The sequence below is a fragment of the Parasteatoda tepidariorum genome, chromosome 8 (assembly GCF_982258835.1).
Source record: "Parasteatoda tepidariorum strain Cologne lab strain chromosome 8, Ptep-v5.0, whole genome shotgun sequence".
Lineage (NCBI taxonomy): Eukaryota > Metazoa > Arthropoda > Arachnida > Araneae > Theridiidae > Parasteatoda > Parasteatoda tepidariorum.
In genome coordinates, this window is record NC_141762.1 from 64,108,364 (window position 1) to 64,129,843 (window position 21,480).

General features: G+C 30.1%; 1 protein-coding gene across 1 annotated transcript in view; it reads left to right on the top strand.

Moving 5' to 3' along the window:
- The window catches only part of LOC107436158 (SAM and SH3 domain-containing protein 1), a 100,617-nt gene extending 80,191 nt beyond the window's left edge, over window positions 1-20,426 (top strand). The window contains exons 8-16 of the mRNA XM_016047750.4: window positions 1,329-1,400; window positions 1,822-1,959; window positions 4,742-4,817; window positions 6,768-6,919; window positions 8,857-9,066; window positions 12,549-12,690; window positions 14,208-15,211; window positions 17,160-17,291; window positions 19,469-20,426. Of these exons, the coding sequence (XP_015903236.3) occupies window positions 1,329-1,400; window positions 1,822-1,959; window positions 4,742-4,817; window positions 6,768-6,919; window positions 8,857-9,066; window positions 12,549-12,690; window positions 14,208-15,211; window positions 17,160-17,291; window positions 19,469-19,738 (2,196 nt within the window). The 3' untranslated portion in view covers window positions 19,739-20,426. The remainder of the gene's footprint in view (window positions 1-1,328; window positions 1,401-1,821; window positions 1,960-4,741; window positions 4,818-6,767; window positions 6,920-8,856; window positions 9,067-12,548; window positions 12,691-14,207; window positions 15,212-17,159; window positions 17,292-19,468) is intronic.
- Window positions 20,427-21,480: the final 1,054 nt, after the last annotated feature.

Here is a 21,480-nt window from a genome sequence, read left to right on the forward strand (position 1 = left end):
AGTCGAGTACTTTACGGTAGAACAGTTTAACGAGGATCAATACCGCACACCCTCGGTCCCTATGCACACTGATCCAAGTGGTCACTCACCCGCACACTGACCGCAACCAGTGATGCTTGACTTCGGTGATCTGCTGGGAACCGTGTCTTAACGATCAGTCCACTGCGGGACCCACAAAAAAGGTAGCTACACTATATGTTATCTGACCAAAGACTTTCTGCAGTAAACAGAAGCATTGCAAGTTATCTATATGCTAATTATGCACGTAGTGGCCATTTCAATTTGACTACTTGAAAGTTTTGTGAATACGATTAAGTCTTATTTATATATTAGGAATTTTATTACTTGTGTATGGTAGTCTGAATAAGACAAGCCCTAACCACGTTGTTGACTAAAAAAATCTTGCAATGAGCTTACATACTTTTAAAAGCTATTGTTAATAAATAGATTATAATTACACAAAGCATTAATATTTTTAAAATTACTATTTTATAAAATCATTTAATTGTATTTTAAAAACTTATTTTTTTCTGACAGTTAGATTCATAAATAAATATCAAAATATTGAAACAATAGTTACACTCAATACTGCTAGTAGGTATATCATTCTATGACGTTTAGATTGTATTTCATACTGAATGTTTTATAATGTAGTGATAAAGTTGACACATTAAAGTAGTAAAAAGTGAGAAAAAAAAACATTCGTTACATAGGAAAGTGTATTTTTAAATATACGTATAGCAGTAAGTTCATTTTTTTAATCTCTTTTTTGCAAATAGCAAGTAAATTTAAAGTAGAATTTTTTTTAAAAATTACTTTTGATTCAACTTTAAAAATTCATAAATTTGAATTTCCATAAGAAATATTAACTATTAGTTTTAAATTTATTTTTTCCTTCCTACACAGATTCCGAAAAAACATATTAATTTAAACCCCAAATCGGTATTTCATATCGTTAGTTTTTTTTTATTTAATTGTGTCCTGAACATGTTAAGTTTTTCTTTAGGTTTCATTCAATAGGTAACAATGTAATAATTTAAAATTTATGCATATTTTATAAAGATTTATTAAGAACTTTAAAGCTATAATATGACAAAGAAACATTTTAAAACACTAATCTTAGTCTTGTGAATAAAAAAAGTATCTTGACTTGCGTCTGAAACTGTATTTTTAATACATTTTTCAGTAAATGAAGACTTCAGTTTCTAAATATATAAACGTAAATGCTAAGCCCTCAATTTTTGAAAATATATTATTTAGTAAATCCTAATTATAAATAACTAATTATGTGCTTTTTCACTACAAACTAAAGATTTATTTATTTACAGAGCCCCAGTTTAGATTCGTCAAGAGAATTATTATCTCCACCAGCTCCAGAAGATTCAGATGAAGTTGAACAGGTAAGACTGGTGTCAAAATTTTTAAAACGAACCATGGAAAAGTTTTTTTTTAAAATATCCTCATTTCCAATAAAAAAAACAAGAAAATTGAGAAAATGACATGGAAGCTAAAAAAGAACAAAAAAATAGGACACTAACAAAGAACAAAATGATAAAGCGCCAACTTTCTATACTCAATTCTAAACTTTTTACTCAAACTTTCATAATAATGCACTAGTACTTAAGTAAAAACAAACGCAATTCGACTTCCGAAAAGACCTCATAAATGGGATTAAAATGCATTTTAGAGTAAAAAAATGCTCATGAAGAAACAATAGAATGTCAAAGTTGAAACTTTTTTAACGTATTTTAGAAGCAAATAATTAAATAATGATATTTGACTATTTTCTCTAATTACATATTTTATCTAATTTATTTCTAGGAACACGTTGAATCTACGTGCATACCTCACAGTTCTTCTTCCACGTCCACGTGGAGTGGTCGAGTTAGGGATCTGAAAAGAGAAGTGAAACACCGAATATGTCGTCTGAGATCTTCTAAATATTCTAATGCATCATTAGTAAGCATAGTTTGATTTCTAACAAACTAAGAAAAAAATAGCCTTGATAACATATCCTAAATTAATTTCTATCTCTTAATACTTTATTCGCCGACCGGCCTGTGTAGGGGGCGGGGAACTGTCCTTGCATCAGAAAGGTCCTGGGTTCGAATCGCGGGCAAGACTTGGATGTTTCTTTTTTTGTCTCTCCTCTGTGTGTGAATGTGACCCGCCCTATAAACGGGTTGTGGTTGTGTGTTGTTGTTGTTAATTTTACGTCGCTCTAGAGCTGCACAATGGGCTATTGGCGATGGATATTTTACGTAATATTTATGTGGATATTTTACGTAAGAACTCTGGTCGGTGCAAGTCGAGTGCAGAATTCAATATCGATCATTCATAGCTGGGATTCAATCCCGCTTTTCTTCATTGAGAGACAAACGTTCTATCACCTGAGCTACCATAACTCTATAGCCACAATTGTAAGGGCTTGTGAAAAATTGCCAAAAGAAACAACTTTCGACTTATAATATAGTCCAGAAAGGTGTAAGAAAAACTGCAAGTGGATGCTGATGTTTTCTTCCTGAAAAAAGGTGAATGCAATAAAAGCAACTAATTAAGGATATAGAATCGTCATTATTAAAATTCACAACGAATATATATCCGGACACAAATATCAGTTTTGAACACCATAAACTAATTCAACATACATTGAAAGCAAGGGCTAAATTGAGTAATCAGTGCTTCTTTTCTGAAATATTTTGCTCTTCAGAGACATTTTGCTCGCAGACATATGAAAACACGTTTATTGGATGCACTCTATTTCAAAATGAACATCACCTCATGACTATAATAAGCCTCGTGTCAATAATTGCAATCCGAAATTTGAATTTATTGATTGTTTAATTATAACACTATACACCTATTTCTATAAAAAATGAATCGTAATTGTATTTATTTATGCTCCAAAATTATCGAAACGACTCACAATATTAAAAATTTAATCTAATATAAGGCTTTAAATACTAAACACAGAAAAAACATTTCAAATGTTTAAGGAAACTTGTTATAGTTTTCTCAATTGCTACTACGAATAATTAAATACATTGCATACATTTTTTATTGCGGAAAAAATGTCCGTCAATCTTCTAGTCTCAGTGCTGCCATCCAGTGTGGCAGAAACTAGACGTCCAAATTAACATGGCCAACGGTATCTCACCCACTGTGGTGGTCCTCAAAGAATGGATACCACTTCTGGAGAACGCACTAGGTCTGCTCATGAGTGCGTACTTGTGCAGCTCATTGGAAATAAAAAAAAATAATCTTCTCTCTTAGATATTTCAAATGCCTGTTAAGAATAATGGAATTCGAGTTTCTAATCGTAGTCGTTATCTGACTGAACTTAAACACTCATATAAAAACAAATTTTTTATTTTGTTTAAAAATTACGTCAACCCTAAGCCTAAGAAAATTAAACAACTGTGAAAACATATTTTTCTGATTGCAGTCAAAAGTACCGTCAAACCATGCTGGTTTACTAAGATTAAATTTCACTGCGAACACTCGCATTTAAGACACGGTTTAAATGAGAGATACTTTAATTTTTTAAACACATTCCTGTCTGGAAGTTTTATTTCATAAACTGACAACAAATTAATAATATCATATCCCTCATATTTTAAGATCTAAACAGCTTGTGAGTTGAGCTAGTAACGACGAGCATCCAACTGGATAGTCGTGTGAAATACCCTCGAGTTTCAAAACTGTCTTGATCAATCCTTTAACAGCAGCTGGGGGTGGCATGTCTTCGATTTTGCAACTGGAATCAATATAAAATGACAAGAGATAGGGAGAGAAAACCTAACATGCCTTCGTTAACCGTTTCAACATTTTACGAAGATTGACTGATAAATTAATACTTTCTCTTCTGCGCCATTAAAATGTAATGTTGATATCGAAGCAGTTTATCTTAATTGATTGGTCGTGGATATTAATTTAAGGATTAAAATTTTGACAGATAAATATAAACTATGGTGAGATACGTAATATTTAATCTTCTTTTATTGGTTGCAGTGTATGATGGTGGATTTCAAGATTTAATTTCCGTTAAAATTATTTAAAATGTTGATTTAGATAACAGATGAGGGAACTAGTTCAGAAGACTATGTACAATTATTGAAAACAATAGTACCTCCAATATTTTATTTTCTACTCTAATGCAAAATTTTAAGTGATATTTAAGAAAATAAGACTTATTTCAAGAATATTAGCATGATATGAATATATTTGACATTGGAATGTGATGAACGTAGTATATTATCCTAATATATAATTGTAACATGATATAAAGCAAGATATAAAAAGTATGAATCTTTTTAACACTTTGACGCATAATTTGTATTCAACATATTTTTTATACTTTTTTAATTATTTTGTAATAATTCAGGACAAAATGAGTGAAAATTTTTATATTTAGCACTTTAATAGTTTATAGTTATGAAATAATGCATGAAACACTGGTATCTTTTTCTACCTTAAAGGTAAAATCCTCCACATACGGCTCACTTCCAAACCATAATTATCACTTCCAATAATTTTTTAAATTTGCACTTATTAATTTAGATCAAGAAAAAAACAGTTATTCATCAGGGAAAATTCTTTAACTTACAAAATCAATTATTAATAATAGTTTGAAATATGAATGATAAAAAAAAATTTTTTTTTAGATTTTATATTTTAGCATTTCTCAACTTAAGTGTAAAAGATATACAATTGTTCACAATAACTTTTTACTTTTTTTTAGGTTAATGAAAATACTGTTGTGGAAAAAGAGCCACATTCAACCGAAAACCTCGCAAAAGATTGTGATAATACATCCAGTAAGTGACATAGATAATTAATTTAATTTGAAACCAAATGGGAGAAAATATAAGATATAAAATAGGAGATAAGATAAATGATTGAAAATTAGACTCTTCCGCTATCAATATGCAAATAAATGAATGTGGGTTTGTATAAAAGTGGATAAATAGGATATCTGCATGCCAAACAGGTACATCTAGTAAGTGGCATAGTTCAAGATTGTGATAGTACATCCAGTAAGTGACATAGTTCAAGATTGTGTTAGTACATCCAGTAAGTGACATAAATAATTAATTGACTTGAAAAAAATATTGACTTATGCCGATTAAATATTAGTCTCTTCTTAGCTGCAAACAAATAAGTGAGCATGGTTTCGTTTAAAAGTGGTTATATAAAATACCTGGTACGCTAAACATGTACAGATCATACAAATTGAGCTTCAGGTGCAATTTTTATTTACAAAAGGTAGCATCTTTTTTTCGTGTTAAGACGAGAAAGGGTCATTTTTGAATGAGTTCTTCTCGTTTTGATGCAGGTATGAAGAATATTGTAAGCTTCAGTCAATAAGTGTTCAGTTATTAAGCAAATCACAAATTCATTTGTTTGAGCATTTACTGTGGGATGTATCATTTATTCGTATATAAATTCCCACTTTCAATCCTTTTCCTCCATAATTTACTCCATTATTCATTTATCCGCTTATATATTCATTTGCTCACACGTGCATGAGATTTCTTTCGTATTTCTTCGTCTATTTCTTCTTTAATTCCTCGTTCTTCATTTAGTAATTTTTGTTTCCATCATTAGTTGATTCAATTTTTTTTAGTCTCTACTGGATTTTTTTTTAACTTTAAACCACACATTTTGCAAACAAAACCCCGTTTATTCCTGATATTTTCACCAAACTATATAATAAATTTTTTCCCCAGAGGAATTAATTTCAGATGAACTTATTTATTTCTTAATTTTTCCTTATTTAATTCTAATTAATTCATTTATTCACTTGAGTATTTTGTTATTTACACTTCAACCATTTCTTCGGTCATTTAACTCAATTGTTAAATTGATTTTTGTCTTTCTTTTTTTGGTCCTTGTTGCTTTTAGGAAAATGCAAGTTTTATTTTCCTATTTTTCGCTTTATAACGAATCTGTCAAAAATAATTTACATACCTCTTTTGTTCTAACTTCATTACACAACCATTAAAATATCTTGTTTTTTAATACCTTTAATGCACATATCAATTTAATATGATGCTATATTATTAATTTCCTGTATAAATGTAACGTTTTATACATTTTATTAATTTGAAACGTCTCTTAATTACATGTTTTATACGAGATTATATGCAATACTTATGTTCAGACATACATATAATGGGTTTTTATTAGGGAGATTAACCAATTGACACATGAACGTAAACAAGTGCAAACCGGTTTCAGGCGCGGTCACACGGTTCGTCAGTTGAGGACGTGTTTCTGTGACTTTTATGTCCGGTGTTTATGTGTTTCGCAGTTTTATACTTAATTGCAGTTATTTGTTTATTTTTTGTTTCGTGTGCAGTGTGTATAAATAAATATTTTGTGTGTATAAATAATGAGTTAGAAAATTTTCATCATAGGTAAAAAAGGCGATCCTTCACCATGTAACAAAAGCTGAAGTAATGGCCCTCGGGAATACTAAAATATTTTCAAACCGCGAAATATCACGAAGATTAAAGGTTTCCAAAAAGATATATATATAGAACAAAGACAAGCAACGCCATCTAATAATTAACCAACTCATTTAATGTATAAACTGTTACTTTAGCTAAATCTTCAGATAATTCAAAAGGATGTTTTTCAACCACAACAGCGTAAGACCTAAAACTGAATTTCTTGAATTAACTAAAATTTTATTCAACAAGTGAAGATAATCAATTAATTTCAAGTTATAATTTAATATCATAGCTACTATTTATGTATTTCAGATCATCCAAGCCCATTATCAAACAGTAATCATGGATTTAGCTGCTCAGGAGATGAAGAAACTTCCATGGAATGCAACAGGGTATTGGGGAAAGCAAGGGCTCTAGTTGATTATACTCCCAGTCCATACGATAAAGACGGTCTCGCATTTAAGGTACAGTATAAACTGCAGCATCCTTGAATTACAAGTTAAATCCAGGATAACTCTTCATCTTAAAAGGGCAATTTTAGTTAAACACATGACGCGCAAGGCACAATTGACTTTTTTATTTATGAAGCATATTTGTGATGTTCTCATTAGCTAAAAAAAACTAAATTATACTAAGTGGCATGGCAGTCCTTGAAGGGTCAAGATCTACTGTAACCATCACAGTTTTCTTGACTTTTGGCTCCGGGGTGCCGGAGCAGATTTTTCGGTTGGGTGGTCAGCCAAAAGCAGATTTACCAGGGTTTAGTCTCCAAGTATGTTTGATACCTATTTTATCGTACCATTGAAATGATGAATGAACTCTGTCGGATCGGAGAATAGGACCCCAGGCCTGTGGCATGGCAGAGCTAAGTGCTACAACCCAGCCACAGGGCCTCCATTAGAGTTAATCAAGTTAAAAATTCCACACTAAAATGTATTTCATTCTTGTAAACACATATTTTAAAATCAAGAAGAGGCCCATTGCAAAGCCAAAATCTTATTTTTACTCCTATGAATTCTCCTTTGAATCTTGTTTCATTCATTGTAAGAACGTTTGAGGAGGTTGCATATTCTTTGCAACAACGTTTGTGTTTGGAAAAACATTAATTTATGATATATACTTTAAATACAAGAGTTTAGATTGCATCTTCATAGATAAATAACTCAACTAACGGATATCAATGTTATGAATTCTTGAAAAAACTTTCTAGCTTTAACCAGAAATTGTAATTGTGTAAATTAAGCTCATTTAGCTGTCCATTAGTTCCGTGGTACATATTTGAATTTTTTCATAATTTTCATATGAATACCGTTTGATTAGTAAGTGAATTCAATACTGATCCAACTCTATAGCCCACGGATGTGTTTTCTGTCCTAATTTATCTCCTTTTAAAAACGATGTCTTGGATTCATAACTTCATAACTTTTATATTATCCCTTTCATATTTTCGTTTGGCCACTGCGTCTTTTTCTTGTCTTTAAACTATTCTGCTTTCTTGCCGTTGACGTGATTTTGTCCTGACACGAATAGTTGTCTTCAGCTGCTCAAAACGTGCAAATTAATGTTTGAATCATAAAGCAAAAGAATTTAAAAATGCATAAAAATTTATTTTCAAGTTCAGTTGGCAATTTTTATTAAATAGTTTGCAAGAATATCATGTATACGTATGTGCTTTACAGGAATTCATATTTTAATAAGAATTGATTTCTTCAGTAAGTTAAAACTGATTAATAATTGATTGGTTTCCGTGCCACGTATCGAGAGGAGCACGTTCAGAAAATTTTAACTTTTAAAACAGTCATTAGACTTCCAACTTTTTCATCAAATCAGTTTATAATATACAGTTAGTTTATAATATAATTATAACTCTCCAATAGATTACGAACATTCGGATTATGGAACAGCAATAGAATTCAGTGTGAAACTATAGTTCCATATAGTGAAACACGTCGATTTTGTAACGTGATCTGAAATAACTAAATTTCAAAGTAATTGAAAGTATATCATTCTACATTCATGAAAATATATTCCATGATAATGTTTCTTTTTCACGATGTTCGAATTGTACAGAAAAAAATAAAGAATTTATTGTAAATCAGTTTTTGCCTAGAAAAATCAACATAGCAACAATTTATTAACCAGTTTATGAAAATTAATGCTTTTATTATTATTTCGAAAATACGTAAAGCGTGCTTCTTAAATTATAATTATTACGATAAAACATTAAAAATAAATACAAAAATCAAGGTTAAACTTTGTGAGGAATTTTATTCTGGAAAATCTTATATCTAAACAAATAAATTTCATTTATTAACATTTTTAAACGTTTAATACATGATAAAATGCCTTATGTAATATAATCAACTATATATTTTCATCTAGATTTTTTGTATTTTAATAGAAAGGTGATATAATTGAAATCTTGGCAAAATCAAGTTCCGGTTACTGGGTTGGACGATTAAATAACCATATTGGAAGTTTTAAATTCATTAATGTGGAAGAAATAATAAACGATGAAAGGCGTTGTTCACAGAGGCGTATTTCATATTTTCAGCAAACAGCCGAACAACCAAAAACATTAGAAGAACTGTTGGAGCAGTTGGATTTACAGGTAATGTTTACTAAATGATAAAAAATTAAAATTTGCAAAATGAAATTAAATTTGTTTGTTGTCAATAATAATAAAGAAACAAAATGATAACTTTTAAACAAAGTGACTACTAAAACTATATTAACTGCACTTTAAAAAATTAGGAATCAAGTTGCGGTAAAAAGCACCGGCACTCTGGTTGACCGTACTTTTTATCTTAATCATTTCTTAAATAAAACTTATTTTTGATTTATAAAATAAGAAAAGTCATTGAATTCTTTTCACTTAGCAAAAGTCTAAAGTTGCACGATGTTTGGAAATTCTTTAATTGAAATTTAGTTATGCTTTCTTCAATACATTTATTATCTTTGGCCAAATTTATTTTAAATTTACGCAATTTTTAAGTAACCTATTTTCTCCAATATCTGAGTTTTCAAAAAGTAATTAAAAGGAGACTTAGTATATTTAATATTAAATATATTAAATGCTTATCAGATTAAGAAGGGGTAATTTGTAATGGGACTAAATATTAAAATTTAACTAGTCTAATAATAAAGTTTTATTGCTAATTAAACTACAAATTTAATAAGTAACTGACAATGGGGAAGGCAACTGGTAGCTAAACAGAATAAAGTTTTATCCTAGGTGCAAATTTAGAAAGGAAATTTATAGCAAGCTAAAAAATAACTACTCTGAAAATAAATCCGAATGAAATTGATGCATTTTACGGTAAAATGGATTTGATGGATCGTGCACCAAAAAGGACAGTACATTATTTCGAAATTTGATTAAGAGTTTTTTACACTGTGCTTATCGTAATAAACATTTACATTCAGAACGTGTTTCGGAAACTTTGCTTTTTCTAGATTCAGAACAATGTAAATTTAGACTTAAAAAATTTAATTTACAAAAAAGAACGCTACTGCTACATAATGCTTCTCTTTGATCTAACATTTAAGTCTGTGTTACTGATGCCTTGCGTTTGAATAATATCCATGTAAAAATTACGAGAAACACGTTAAGAAATGCTCAGAAATATCAAAAACATGATTTTGATCTATTCACAATAAAAAAAATTAAAAAATTATGGAATAGATTTTTATATCTTCAAGAAAGAATACGAAATTTTTTCTTCCTAATGAGTCACTTTCATCAAACGCTTAAGTGCGTGTTAGGAATGTTTTACGTTCACCATGAAAAGATTACGCTAGACACATTTAGAAATGCTTAAAAATGTCAAAAACACTATAGATCTAGATCAGGTATTCCAACTTACATGAGGCCGGGACCGCAATTTAAAACACCAGTCAAATGGCGGGCTGCAACTTTATCAAAATTTTAAATAGGGCAATTTTATGTTTGAAGGAACATTAAATATTACTCTCAGATTTCTATCAAGTTGTACAAGACAAAAGTGTTGAATTACAAGCTAAAATAAGTCGATTTTTACCTGAGAAATACATTTTTTTGCACCGTTGGGATGTTAAATTTCACAGAAACGAAAGAAATTAGGTTTTTTTTCAACGAAAGAAAAGTATTTTAAACCAATATAGATTTTTTACGAAAATTGTTCACAATAAAATGACAACTAATATATTTTAGCTCGCGGGCCACAAAAAACGGCTTCGCTGGCCGGATGTGGCCCGCGGGCTCTCAGTCGGTTACCACTGATCTAAATTCAGAACAATGGAAAATCGAGAAATGAAGTACAGTGAAACCTGCCAAGTTGACCACCCTTGTAAGTTGGACACCTGCATAAGTTGACCTCAATTATCAAGAACGGAATTTTTCCTATATAATATAAAGAAGCAAAACCTTTGTAAATTGACCACCTGTCTATCTTGTATGTTGACCACTGAAATAAGTCAATTTTGTCTAGGAGTATTATGAAATTCTATTCTAAAACCCTCATAAGTTGACCAGGAAAAAAAATTCTGAAAATTTTCTGTCATTTTGCAATGTATGTTAAAATTTCACTTGTTTGGTGAAATAGCGCAAAAAGCTAATCTAAACCCTTTTGTGAGTTGACTTTGCATAAAAATCTGGGGAAACTGTAGGGGGTCAGGTTTTGACCATTTCTTTCATTCAAAACATTGGGCTGATGTAAAGTCTAAACAACAGCGCCAAACAATAATGAGGGAATATTTTTATAACAAATAGGTTTGTAAGTGTAGTAATAACAGAATAAATTTCAAATGATTTTGTTTTGTTAAAGTTTTCAAATTACATGTTTTCGTGTTCTGATATTTTAAGAGATTATTAAGTCAAGCGAAAAAAAGTTTTTAAACATATAGCAACATGATATAGGAGACGAAAAAATAAACAATGGCACAACCCCTCTATAAGTTGAACACTTGTCTAAGTTAACCACTAAAACAATGCACCACAAGTGGTCAACTTACACAAGTTTTACTGTATACGAAAAATTTTACTTCATAATGATTCAATTTGATCTTTAGTTCAAGTCCGTGTTACTATTTGTTTTGCGTTATCCATGAAAAAATAACGCAAGACAAATTTTGAAATAATTAAAAATATCAAAAACACAGTATATCTATATTCTGAACAAAGGAAAATTGGAAAATAACGGAAAGAATAGGAAAAATTATACTTCGTAATGACTCATTTCAATCTAAAGCTTAAGTTTGTGTTACGGATCGATTACGCTTAGGCTAATATTCCTGAAATAATTGCTGTAAACGGATTATATAATACTCAAAAAATCTAACAAGCAATTTCTCTAGATTCAGAATCTTAAGAAAATTTGAACTAACTGTTGAAGGACCATGAAAGAATGAAATAGTTTTTACTTCGTTATGCCCCACCTCGATCAACGTTTACGTGCACATTTATGTTTAATTCCTTATCCCTAAAATAATTGCATGAAATTCTCAAAAATGAATTTAATTTAATAACAATCAATAACCAATAATTATTTAACTTAATGACACTATTTTACTAATATGTTTATCTAAAATTGCATAAAAATCATCTAAATAATTTTTTTTCATAAAAGCATTGTTACGAATAAGACAAATCTTTTAAACATTTATATTAAAAAAAGCTGCATTTAGTCTGCTATTGTTATATAATTTTAAAAATGAACCATCAAGATGGCAATCCGATTAGATATCAAGAGTTATAAAAGTATCGATTACCAATGTATCCTAAATTATATATTTTTTTCGTTTTTTGCAGCACTTGTGCTTTGTGAAAAGAATTTTGAAAATTTAATATTAAAAGAAATGTATCAATTTTGAAAATAAATTCTTTAATTTTTTCAAGATTCTTTTGTTCCAATAAAAATCAGTTCCTTATTTCAGGAAATTAAAATCCTTAATAGTCAATTTAACAACCTTTTCGATCCAAAATTCTTTAATATACTAAATCAGTTAAATTAAACTGTTTTGACTCATTTAGACTGTTTTGACGAATTCATAGCCAAACGATTATTTTACTCTGAATGAAAAATAATTAATTGAAATATTCGTTTATATTTTCAGATATATATGAACGTATTTGTGTTAAACGGATATCATAATCTAGAAACATTGAAAAACATTGATGAACAAGAGCTGATTTCACTTGGATTGTCCAATTTTGAACATAGAATGAAACTTTTGAATGCATTAGATCAAAATACAGGTAAATTAAAGAAATAATAATAACACCAATACATCGAATAACATTGTATTTAAAACTTTTACTGTATAAGAAGTTTTATAAAGCTGTTAATGATGCAATTAAAATGCAATACACTCTTTTAAAAACAAAAGTCATTTTAATTTCTCCTCGCCATTTAATGCAAGTGCGTGTTACTTCCAACATAAAGTCCTCCACAAAGAGAAATTTGTCCCAATGTTTAATCCAAGAGTTCCTTTGTCTTCTGAATAGTGTTCATAATTATTAGCTTACGGAGTTGAATATTGATAGTGATAAACTTGGGATGGTGTCCTCTATTCAAAATCTGATACTCGCTGAAATTGCAAAATCTTTGTGAATGCAAATATGATATGTGATGAGTTGTAATGAGCTCCGTAGTCGTATATTTGAAACCTCCCACTTTCGATTTCATTATTTTGTTTACGCAATATTATTAATAGCTGCATTCGACGGAATCATTTGGCGGACAATATATTAATTATATATACTTTAATATTTATTTAAAGTTAAAAAAATGGACATCAATATTTTCCTAAACACCTACGTATGCTAAAAACTTTTTTAAGAACATTATTGGAAAAAAATTTATTTTGTACTTGTTGGTCAATATCTATTGCAGGAGCCGTAATGGCTCAGGTGATAGAGCCCGTGCCTTTCCGATGAGATTACCCGGGTTCAATCTCAACGTGAGCCAGTCGATACGAATTCCGCACCCAGTTCGCACCAACCACAGTGCTGACGTAAAAATATCCTCAGTTTTTGACTGATAATGGTTGGAGCCCCCTCACAGTAAGGCTAACCGTGAGAGGTTTTCCTGATTTTCCACTCCATGTAACGCAAACGCAGTTTAATTCCATAAAAAAGTCCTCCACGAAGGCACATTTATCCTCATACTTGATCCAGGAAGTTCCTTTGTCTTCCGGATTGAGTTCAAAATTACAAGGCATGCGTGGCACTGAAATCGCTTATAATATAAATACGATATAATACGGGATGTAAAAGGTTATGTAGACCTGCATTTAAAGTACCATATTCGTCCAATTTGATAAAACAATAATTGTTATAGTGGATATTTTATTTATTTTAAAATTATCCATTATATGACAATAATACCTAATATTTCTTTTTTACTTTTTAGCAGTTTTTTATGCATTTTATAAACTGGAGTAAAAAATAATAAGAAACAGTTAAAATTTACGATAATGTGAATTACTATGATGAATTACTATAATGAATACTTGCATTACTATTTGTCTAAGAACAATATATTTTTCTTGCTGGTTTTGTTCAAAATTCTTGAAACTTATTGACAGTAGATTGGCATTCGTTAAGAGTTACGTACTTTTATCAAAAAATTGCACTCCCTACCTTTTAATGCATCATAATTATAAAAAAAAGAAATGCCGATAAATCTGCTAAAAATATTTTTCATTCCTAACTAAATCTTTGATAATTTTTTTGATTCAAGCAAAAATGTAATTATTTTTATACTTTTTTAGGTTTTATTAACAGCCACGCATGTGATGAAGCACCTTTATTCACACATCAGAGAACTTGCCAGGACATGATTCCTAGTCCCCGACGCTTTTCAGCAGGTAGAAAAGAAAGTGATCTTCGTTCTATCAACTTACCTCCCACTTACAAAACACATCTATCGAACTCTATTAAGTCAAATCTCGAATCTCAGTATAGAAATATTGAGACCAATAATCTAGATCATGGATTACCCTCTGTTTCTAGATCGAAACCAAATTGCAGTGACACTAAGCAGCAATTTGATTTGGAAAAAAAGAGGGATATATTAAATATCCCTCTACAGGAAACGCCGGACAAATTTTGTTTCTACTCAGACCTCCAATCGAAAGAAAAAATACACTATTCATACGGGAATGGTATAAGCGCTTATTCAGAACAACTCTACATTTCGAGAGCAGGACTTATTATAGACTCGCCCATTAAAGAACAATTTTTTTCGCATGTAAACTATTTAGAGAAATTTTCTGATCTTCCTGTATCTGGTCAAGTTTTGAACCACCACATGAATGGAGCTGTTTATCCCAGCAGTGGAGCTTACCTCACCAAAGAGGAGAGATATTTAATGGAGTCATCAAGGAAAAAGCTAAAAGACCAAATCCAGGCTTATAACCCAGATCACGAACCTTTCGGTGTGAGTCCCGAATCAGAGTTTAATGGCTATGTGAACCCACCTCAGGAAATAGAGTATCGCAAGTCTTCTTCCGCTAGTCAGAAAAATGGTGGTAAATCTTTGACATTGCCTCGCAAGACTAGAGACAGTTTAAGTAATGATTTCCTCCTGTATCAAGTGGCTGATACTAATCCAATAAAGTCAGAGAAAAAGTCAAAAAAGTCTAGGAGGAGACGGGAAAATTCCCAAATTCTGCTACAGTGTCCACCTCAGTATTTTTCTACCCTAGACTATTTCGTGGCAAAGAAACTTCAAGATGAGCTCATTGATTTATGCACAGAACCCTACAGTGATAAGGTAAATATTAAAAACTAGTGATAAATATATTTATATAGCTTTAAAGAACTTAATTCCTGACAAACCAAGACGTGATGCAGTTGCGGCCTTCCGCTTATATACAGGCCACGATTGTCTTTCTGCTCACTTATACAGCATAGGCCTTTCCACCACGACTTTTTGTCCACTTTGTAAATCTGGAGAGAAATTGGGTAGGGACTACCTGCTTCTATGTGGAGCCCTTCATGGACACACTGAGTCCTCAAGATATTGGGAAGCAAGAGAACTTTTAAGGCAATGACTTCGGTCTTCTTTCTTTGTTATTCGACTTACATTTGTATTTGTTATTCATTTCATTTTTTTTATTGTGCCTTTTTGCCTTGCCGTTGGAAAAAAACTTTAAAGAACTATAGAGATTGTTCCATATGTATGTGTGGAAAATAAAATACCCTGCATAACTTTTGATGTAATGATCGGATCTTCAATTTTTAGGACTCAAGTTTAAGGGTACGACAGATTGACCTCAAATATGCTAATTAATTAGTAGAGACGATAAATTAAGACACGAAATCCCACACAAAAACGTGCTTCCTCGGAATAAATACACAATTATTATGATGGACTCAGATTTCTAACCCCCAAGATATAAGACCTATGTAGGACGTATCCGTAATCTGGCAAATGTGGGCCCCATAGTTTGGTCAAGAGAGCGGTCAAAAGTTTGGACCCGCTAATGTTAATTTTATTTTTTGCATATTTTGCCATATTTCAAGAACTTTTTAAGTGAATTGAAAAATATTTGCTCACTGCTATGAAATTCGTTTATTCAAATATATCTCATACAGAAACATCCTTCAGTAAATATTTATCATTTTTCAACATTCATTTAATAATGGTTGAAGAAAAAATTTTATTGCCTGGTATACAATTTTCACACCTTTTTAAAGAATACAATTTCATAAATAAAAATTCAAAATTTGGGAGAAGTCATTCGAATGGTAGCTGAGATATTTCATTTTTAAAATATCGTATAGTTGGAATTCGATTTTTTTTATTTGGAATTAAGTATTTCGAATTTTTTATTTCACCATGCAAAATTACGTTCTTTAAAATAATGTAAGAAATTGTGTAACTTACATTTCAAATGTTTTTAGGTTATTATTAAATAAAATAATAAAAAGTAATAAATATTTACTAAAAGCTATTTTTAATGAAGTTATTTTCTAATAAACGAATTTTATAACGGTACGCAAAATTTTTTCAATTCACTTTAATCTCCTGACCAAATTACGGGGACCATATTTCGCAAATTGTAACTATCCCGTATATTTTAGGGCCAGAAATCCAAATCCATCAAAAACATGGCGTATTTTTTAAAAACAAAATACGTTTTTGAGTCTGATATCGTAACTTATATCAATTGCACTAATTAAATAGTATATTTGAAGTCACACCCTCGAAAGTTTACGATTGAGTCCTAAAAAGTGAAAATCCGATCATTACATCAAAAGTTATTCAGGGTGGTCTGCTTTTTTTTCTCTTTTTTTTTGCGCACTCTACATAGTTTAGAATCCATTCCAAAAATATAGTAAAAAAGTATCGACGTTTCTTACCATAATATAATTGCATAAAATAAAAGAATTATACGGACTGACAACGTTTGAAAAAAGAAAATTTTTAAGCATCGAAACCATTTTGACCACGTGACGAATCTTTAATTATTTTTTACTAGTCATATTTTAACTGCTATCAGTTTCCTCTGACAATTAAACAGTTTTAACTAATATTTCTAATCTATCTTCTCGTGATTATGATTCGTGTATATTCTATTAATGTTTTACCTTTTTCCGCCCTTAAATATTAATTCACTTCTATTTTAATATCTGTGATAATAGAATATTATATTTGGGTATGTTCGTAAACGATCTATTATTTTTTGTAAAGAAAGCATCTCTTTCTTTTATTGCAGACTGGCTTTTGTGGTATACCACCGGCCTTGGTTCAAAGATATGCAGATGAGCTTCAACAAGATATATTTGACGTTGCGGAATCCCTTGACCGAGAAAGAATTCATTCGTTACAGCTACGTGGTAGACAAGCTGTAAGTAATTTAATCTAGCTCTTATCATGTAGCTTACACTAATACAAATTTCTCGGACAAAATGGTTAGATAACAATTTATTTAAGTGTTATTTTGCCATATTAACACAAAATGAAAATAGATAAAATGGTATTCTAACTGTTAGCAGTGAGAAAACCCGTTCATTAACTGCTTTCACATAATACGGTTAAACCAAATCTTAAATACACCAACTAGGTCCACCTAATGAAGCCACCTAGTTCCTTGCAAATAGGTTTATATTATAGTCAAGAGAGCAAGTCTGTCAATCTCTTGAGCGACAGAACGGTGTTTAGAGTCCCAGCGTTGACACTACACTATATGCTCCATTCCCTTCTGTACATGAAGAGCATCTAGTGTCCTGCACTCCCCGATTTATAACCCTGGTCACTAAGAATACGATACTCTCATTCCCTGCATAGATGGCAACACCATGCTATAGCTGCTAAACTATCTAGTTGTAAATGGTTAAAGAGCAGTATAGTTTTAGATTCATGGTTTTTCAACCAGTCTAATTGTAGTAAACTGTTTAAAAACTGTAAAAGTAAAAATATTCTTTACGGTAAACTTTATGCTTGATTGGACGGACAGACTGCTGTCAGTTATTTTACCATAATTTTAGAATGAAAATTTTAACTGTGTACTGTATAGACATGTAAAACTTTCCTTTTATTCGTTTTTGTAAGATTTCCAAACTTTGCTACTTCAATAAAAACTTTTTTTTTTGCCATGTGCAGTATAAAATAATAATTTTCAAAGCATTAATTCCTAAATTATGCTCCTCTCCATTAATATTCTTAAAGACTATTCGTTAATCACTATTCTTTTCGTGCCTGTTCCTTAAATCATTTTGAAAGCAACGTTGATTTGCAGGTAATCAAACAGTATCTAAAAACTGAATTTTTCCAAAATTGACCTTCATGCTATAAACTTTTATGAAATATTTAGGATTTTCTTTAGATTTTATGATTTCTAAGAAGATAATTTTTTCTATTTTCATTTTTGTTTTTGAAAAGATATGTGTTTTTTTTTCCATGCTGGTTAAATTATAGCTAGTGATGAAACAATAAAAATACGTTTTTTTAATATTGTATGTGAATAAATTGAAGTAAGGGGAGAAAAAAACATTACGAAATGACAAAAAAAAAAGCGGACTAAGTCACAGGAAAACAATTCTATTTAATTTTCAGCCATTCGAATGCTATTGAAAATGGTGAAACAATCCATTTTTGTTTTTATATCGTGTGCTTGCTGCGTATTGCAGAAAAGTAGCCACCCACCCCTCGAAAATTAGAAAATTGGCCAAAAAAGTGCATCAAATCACTGCTCTTGTTCCCGAGATATTCGTGTAAATACTATTATAATACAATTTGAATTTTATTATTTTTTTAGTATAATTAATTGTTAGCTTTAAAAAATCGAGAACTCTGATATAGTAACAGTAACCTTGAAAGGGATATTAACACCACTAACAATTCACAGGTGACTTTTGATTCACTGTTATATGTGTAAAATATGCTTTTTTTACACATGATAAAATATGGTAAATGTGGTAAAATTTTTAAATTTTATTGTGACACCTTAGAGCATGGCATAAAAACCTTTTATTTGGTTTAATTTACTTTTAAGTTTTGTATTTCTTAAATAAATGCATTGTAATCAGAACTATAATTTTGAAAACCAGAATTTCCCGTAAACTATAACCATATGAACGAAAAAATTACCAAATGAATGGTTTAAATACCATATACTTTCGTATTATTAACCAGAATTGGGGCTTCTTTGCTACAGAAATGTCATTACCATAAAGAACAGTTATTCAGTTTGCAATTTTGTACCATAATATTACGCATATTTGCTGCAACCATGAAGTCATGTTGAACCATGTTTTGTTCAAGCCACAATCGTGTTAATACCACACTATGGTTTAACTTATTAACCCTTTTCTTATGGTGTACTATGCTGTACAATCACATGTGGTCCACTTGTTGTACCTGCCGTAAGCAAATGGTTAAGGTTTCATAAGTGTGAGTGGCATTATAACCTTACAAGCTGCAAGAATTTACTAGCAGTGTGTGGCACAAATCACGAGGAATCTTTTTTACTAAATCAACGTAATGATTATTTTCCTTAATAAACAAAACATAATTATGTTTCAGGTACCAAATGATTTTCTGGCTGATTCCTGTTGTGAGCCAGTTGTTGAAGCCAACTATAACAGCCTTTTTGATTGGTTAATATCTCTAGGTCTCCCAATTTATGAGAAGTTGCTGAACAAAAATGGCTGTACTGAGCTATATCACATGATTGGTGTAACTGATAAGGACTTGCAACGTTTCGGAATAGAGAATGCTAAACATATCCGTCTATTAAAAACTGCCATAGAAGCTCTGCATATCCATATAGAGCATTGTCAATACATAGCATAACACTGACGTTTTGGTGAAACAAAGTTTGGTGAAACATATTAATAAGCACTGGCAGTTAGTAATTTTTGTGATCTACACCATTAGGATAAAAGTAATTTCTTCTTCTAGGGAAAAAATTGAATTACTAAAATTTAAGAGCTTGAGTAAATTATTTGAACTATCATTTTCAAATTTTAGTGAAAAAATGTTATGGAAACAAGATATTTAACGAATTACTATTTTTTTTGTCATATTCATTTAAAGTGTTTAAGAAAGAATTGTGTAATTGCAATCCAATTACTTGAAAACTGTAATGAATAACGTTAAATGTAACAAAATTGATCAAGTTTTAAACATTAAACTAGACAAAATAATCGGACAGTTTTATAAAAAAATTTTTAAAACATTCAACGTCTTTTAAATTGATTCAATAGAGCATAAGTAAATAACTTGAAGTATCATTTTCTTAATTTTATTCAGAAAGTAAAAAACAAGGTGTTTAACAATATCAATTTAAAGTATCTATGAATTAATTATGCAATTAAAATCCATTTACTTGCAAATTATAGTTACATTAAATTTAACAGAAGCTTACAAGATTTAAACATTAAATTAGACAAAAAAAATCGAGCGGTTTTTAAAGAGGTATTGTGTAATTAAAGTCCAGTTATTGGAAAATGATAATCAATAGTATAAAATGTAACAAAAATCTACAAAGGTTTAAATAAAAAATCTGACAAAATAATCGAACAGGTTTGAAAAATAAATTTCAGCGTCTTTTGAATCGATTTAATACAAAATTTCAATCAAATCATGAATATTATTTAATTAATTTATTTTGTTATTAAATTAATTAATGTATTAAAATATGTTAATTAATTTATGTTATTAATAAATCAATTTATTTAAATTCATATATTTAATTCTGCTGTGGTTAATAGAGAATTTTTTTCATTAAGTTTCAAAATTAGTTAAGAAGCTCACTGAAAAATAGCACTGCTAACTAAGCACTGAAATGTGTTCATGAACTCAAACAGGAACTTGTTAAGTTTGTTATCAAGATGACGCTTTCATTGCAAATAGCTGTTACTATAGAGATATTGTTGTATAGTTTTTTTTTCATTTGGTATCATTATCTGTTGTGAAACATTACGACAAGATTTGAAACTTTTGGTGAAATCTAGTTCCCTAAGAATAACACAGCAAACTGCTTTTTCTTCCCACTTCCTTTTTTTTCTAACTTAATTTCACAGTTATTTTTTTTTTATTTATATAACATACAGTAATTGTTTTCAAAATTTATGCACATTAAAAATGGCTGCCTGAGCCATTTCTATAGAAGAAAATTACATAGTATTGTAATACTTTCACATTACAATATTATGTACACTGCAGAAAAAAATCGTCAAATATAAGGGAAAAAACTAGCCATTGCATTGGTGTTTCATTTTAAAACAGTTTATTTTGCAAAAAAAGTTTGTTTTGCCTAATTTATCATGTTAAATAATGCATACTGCACTTTTTAAGTAGATAATTTCAGTTAAAATAGAAAACAAACTTCATTTTAACAAAAAAACTATCATTTTAACAAAATATTGTTATTTTAACAAAAGACTGTTATTTTAACAAAATACTGTTATTTTAGCAAAACAAATTGTCGAAATTGTTGGTTAGAGTATCAATTAAAATCGGTTAGACCAGTCATTGCTAGGATTTGAATATGAGTAACCTCATTGGAACGCAAATGCACTGTCCTCTGAGCT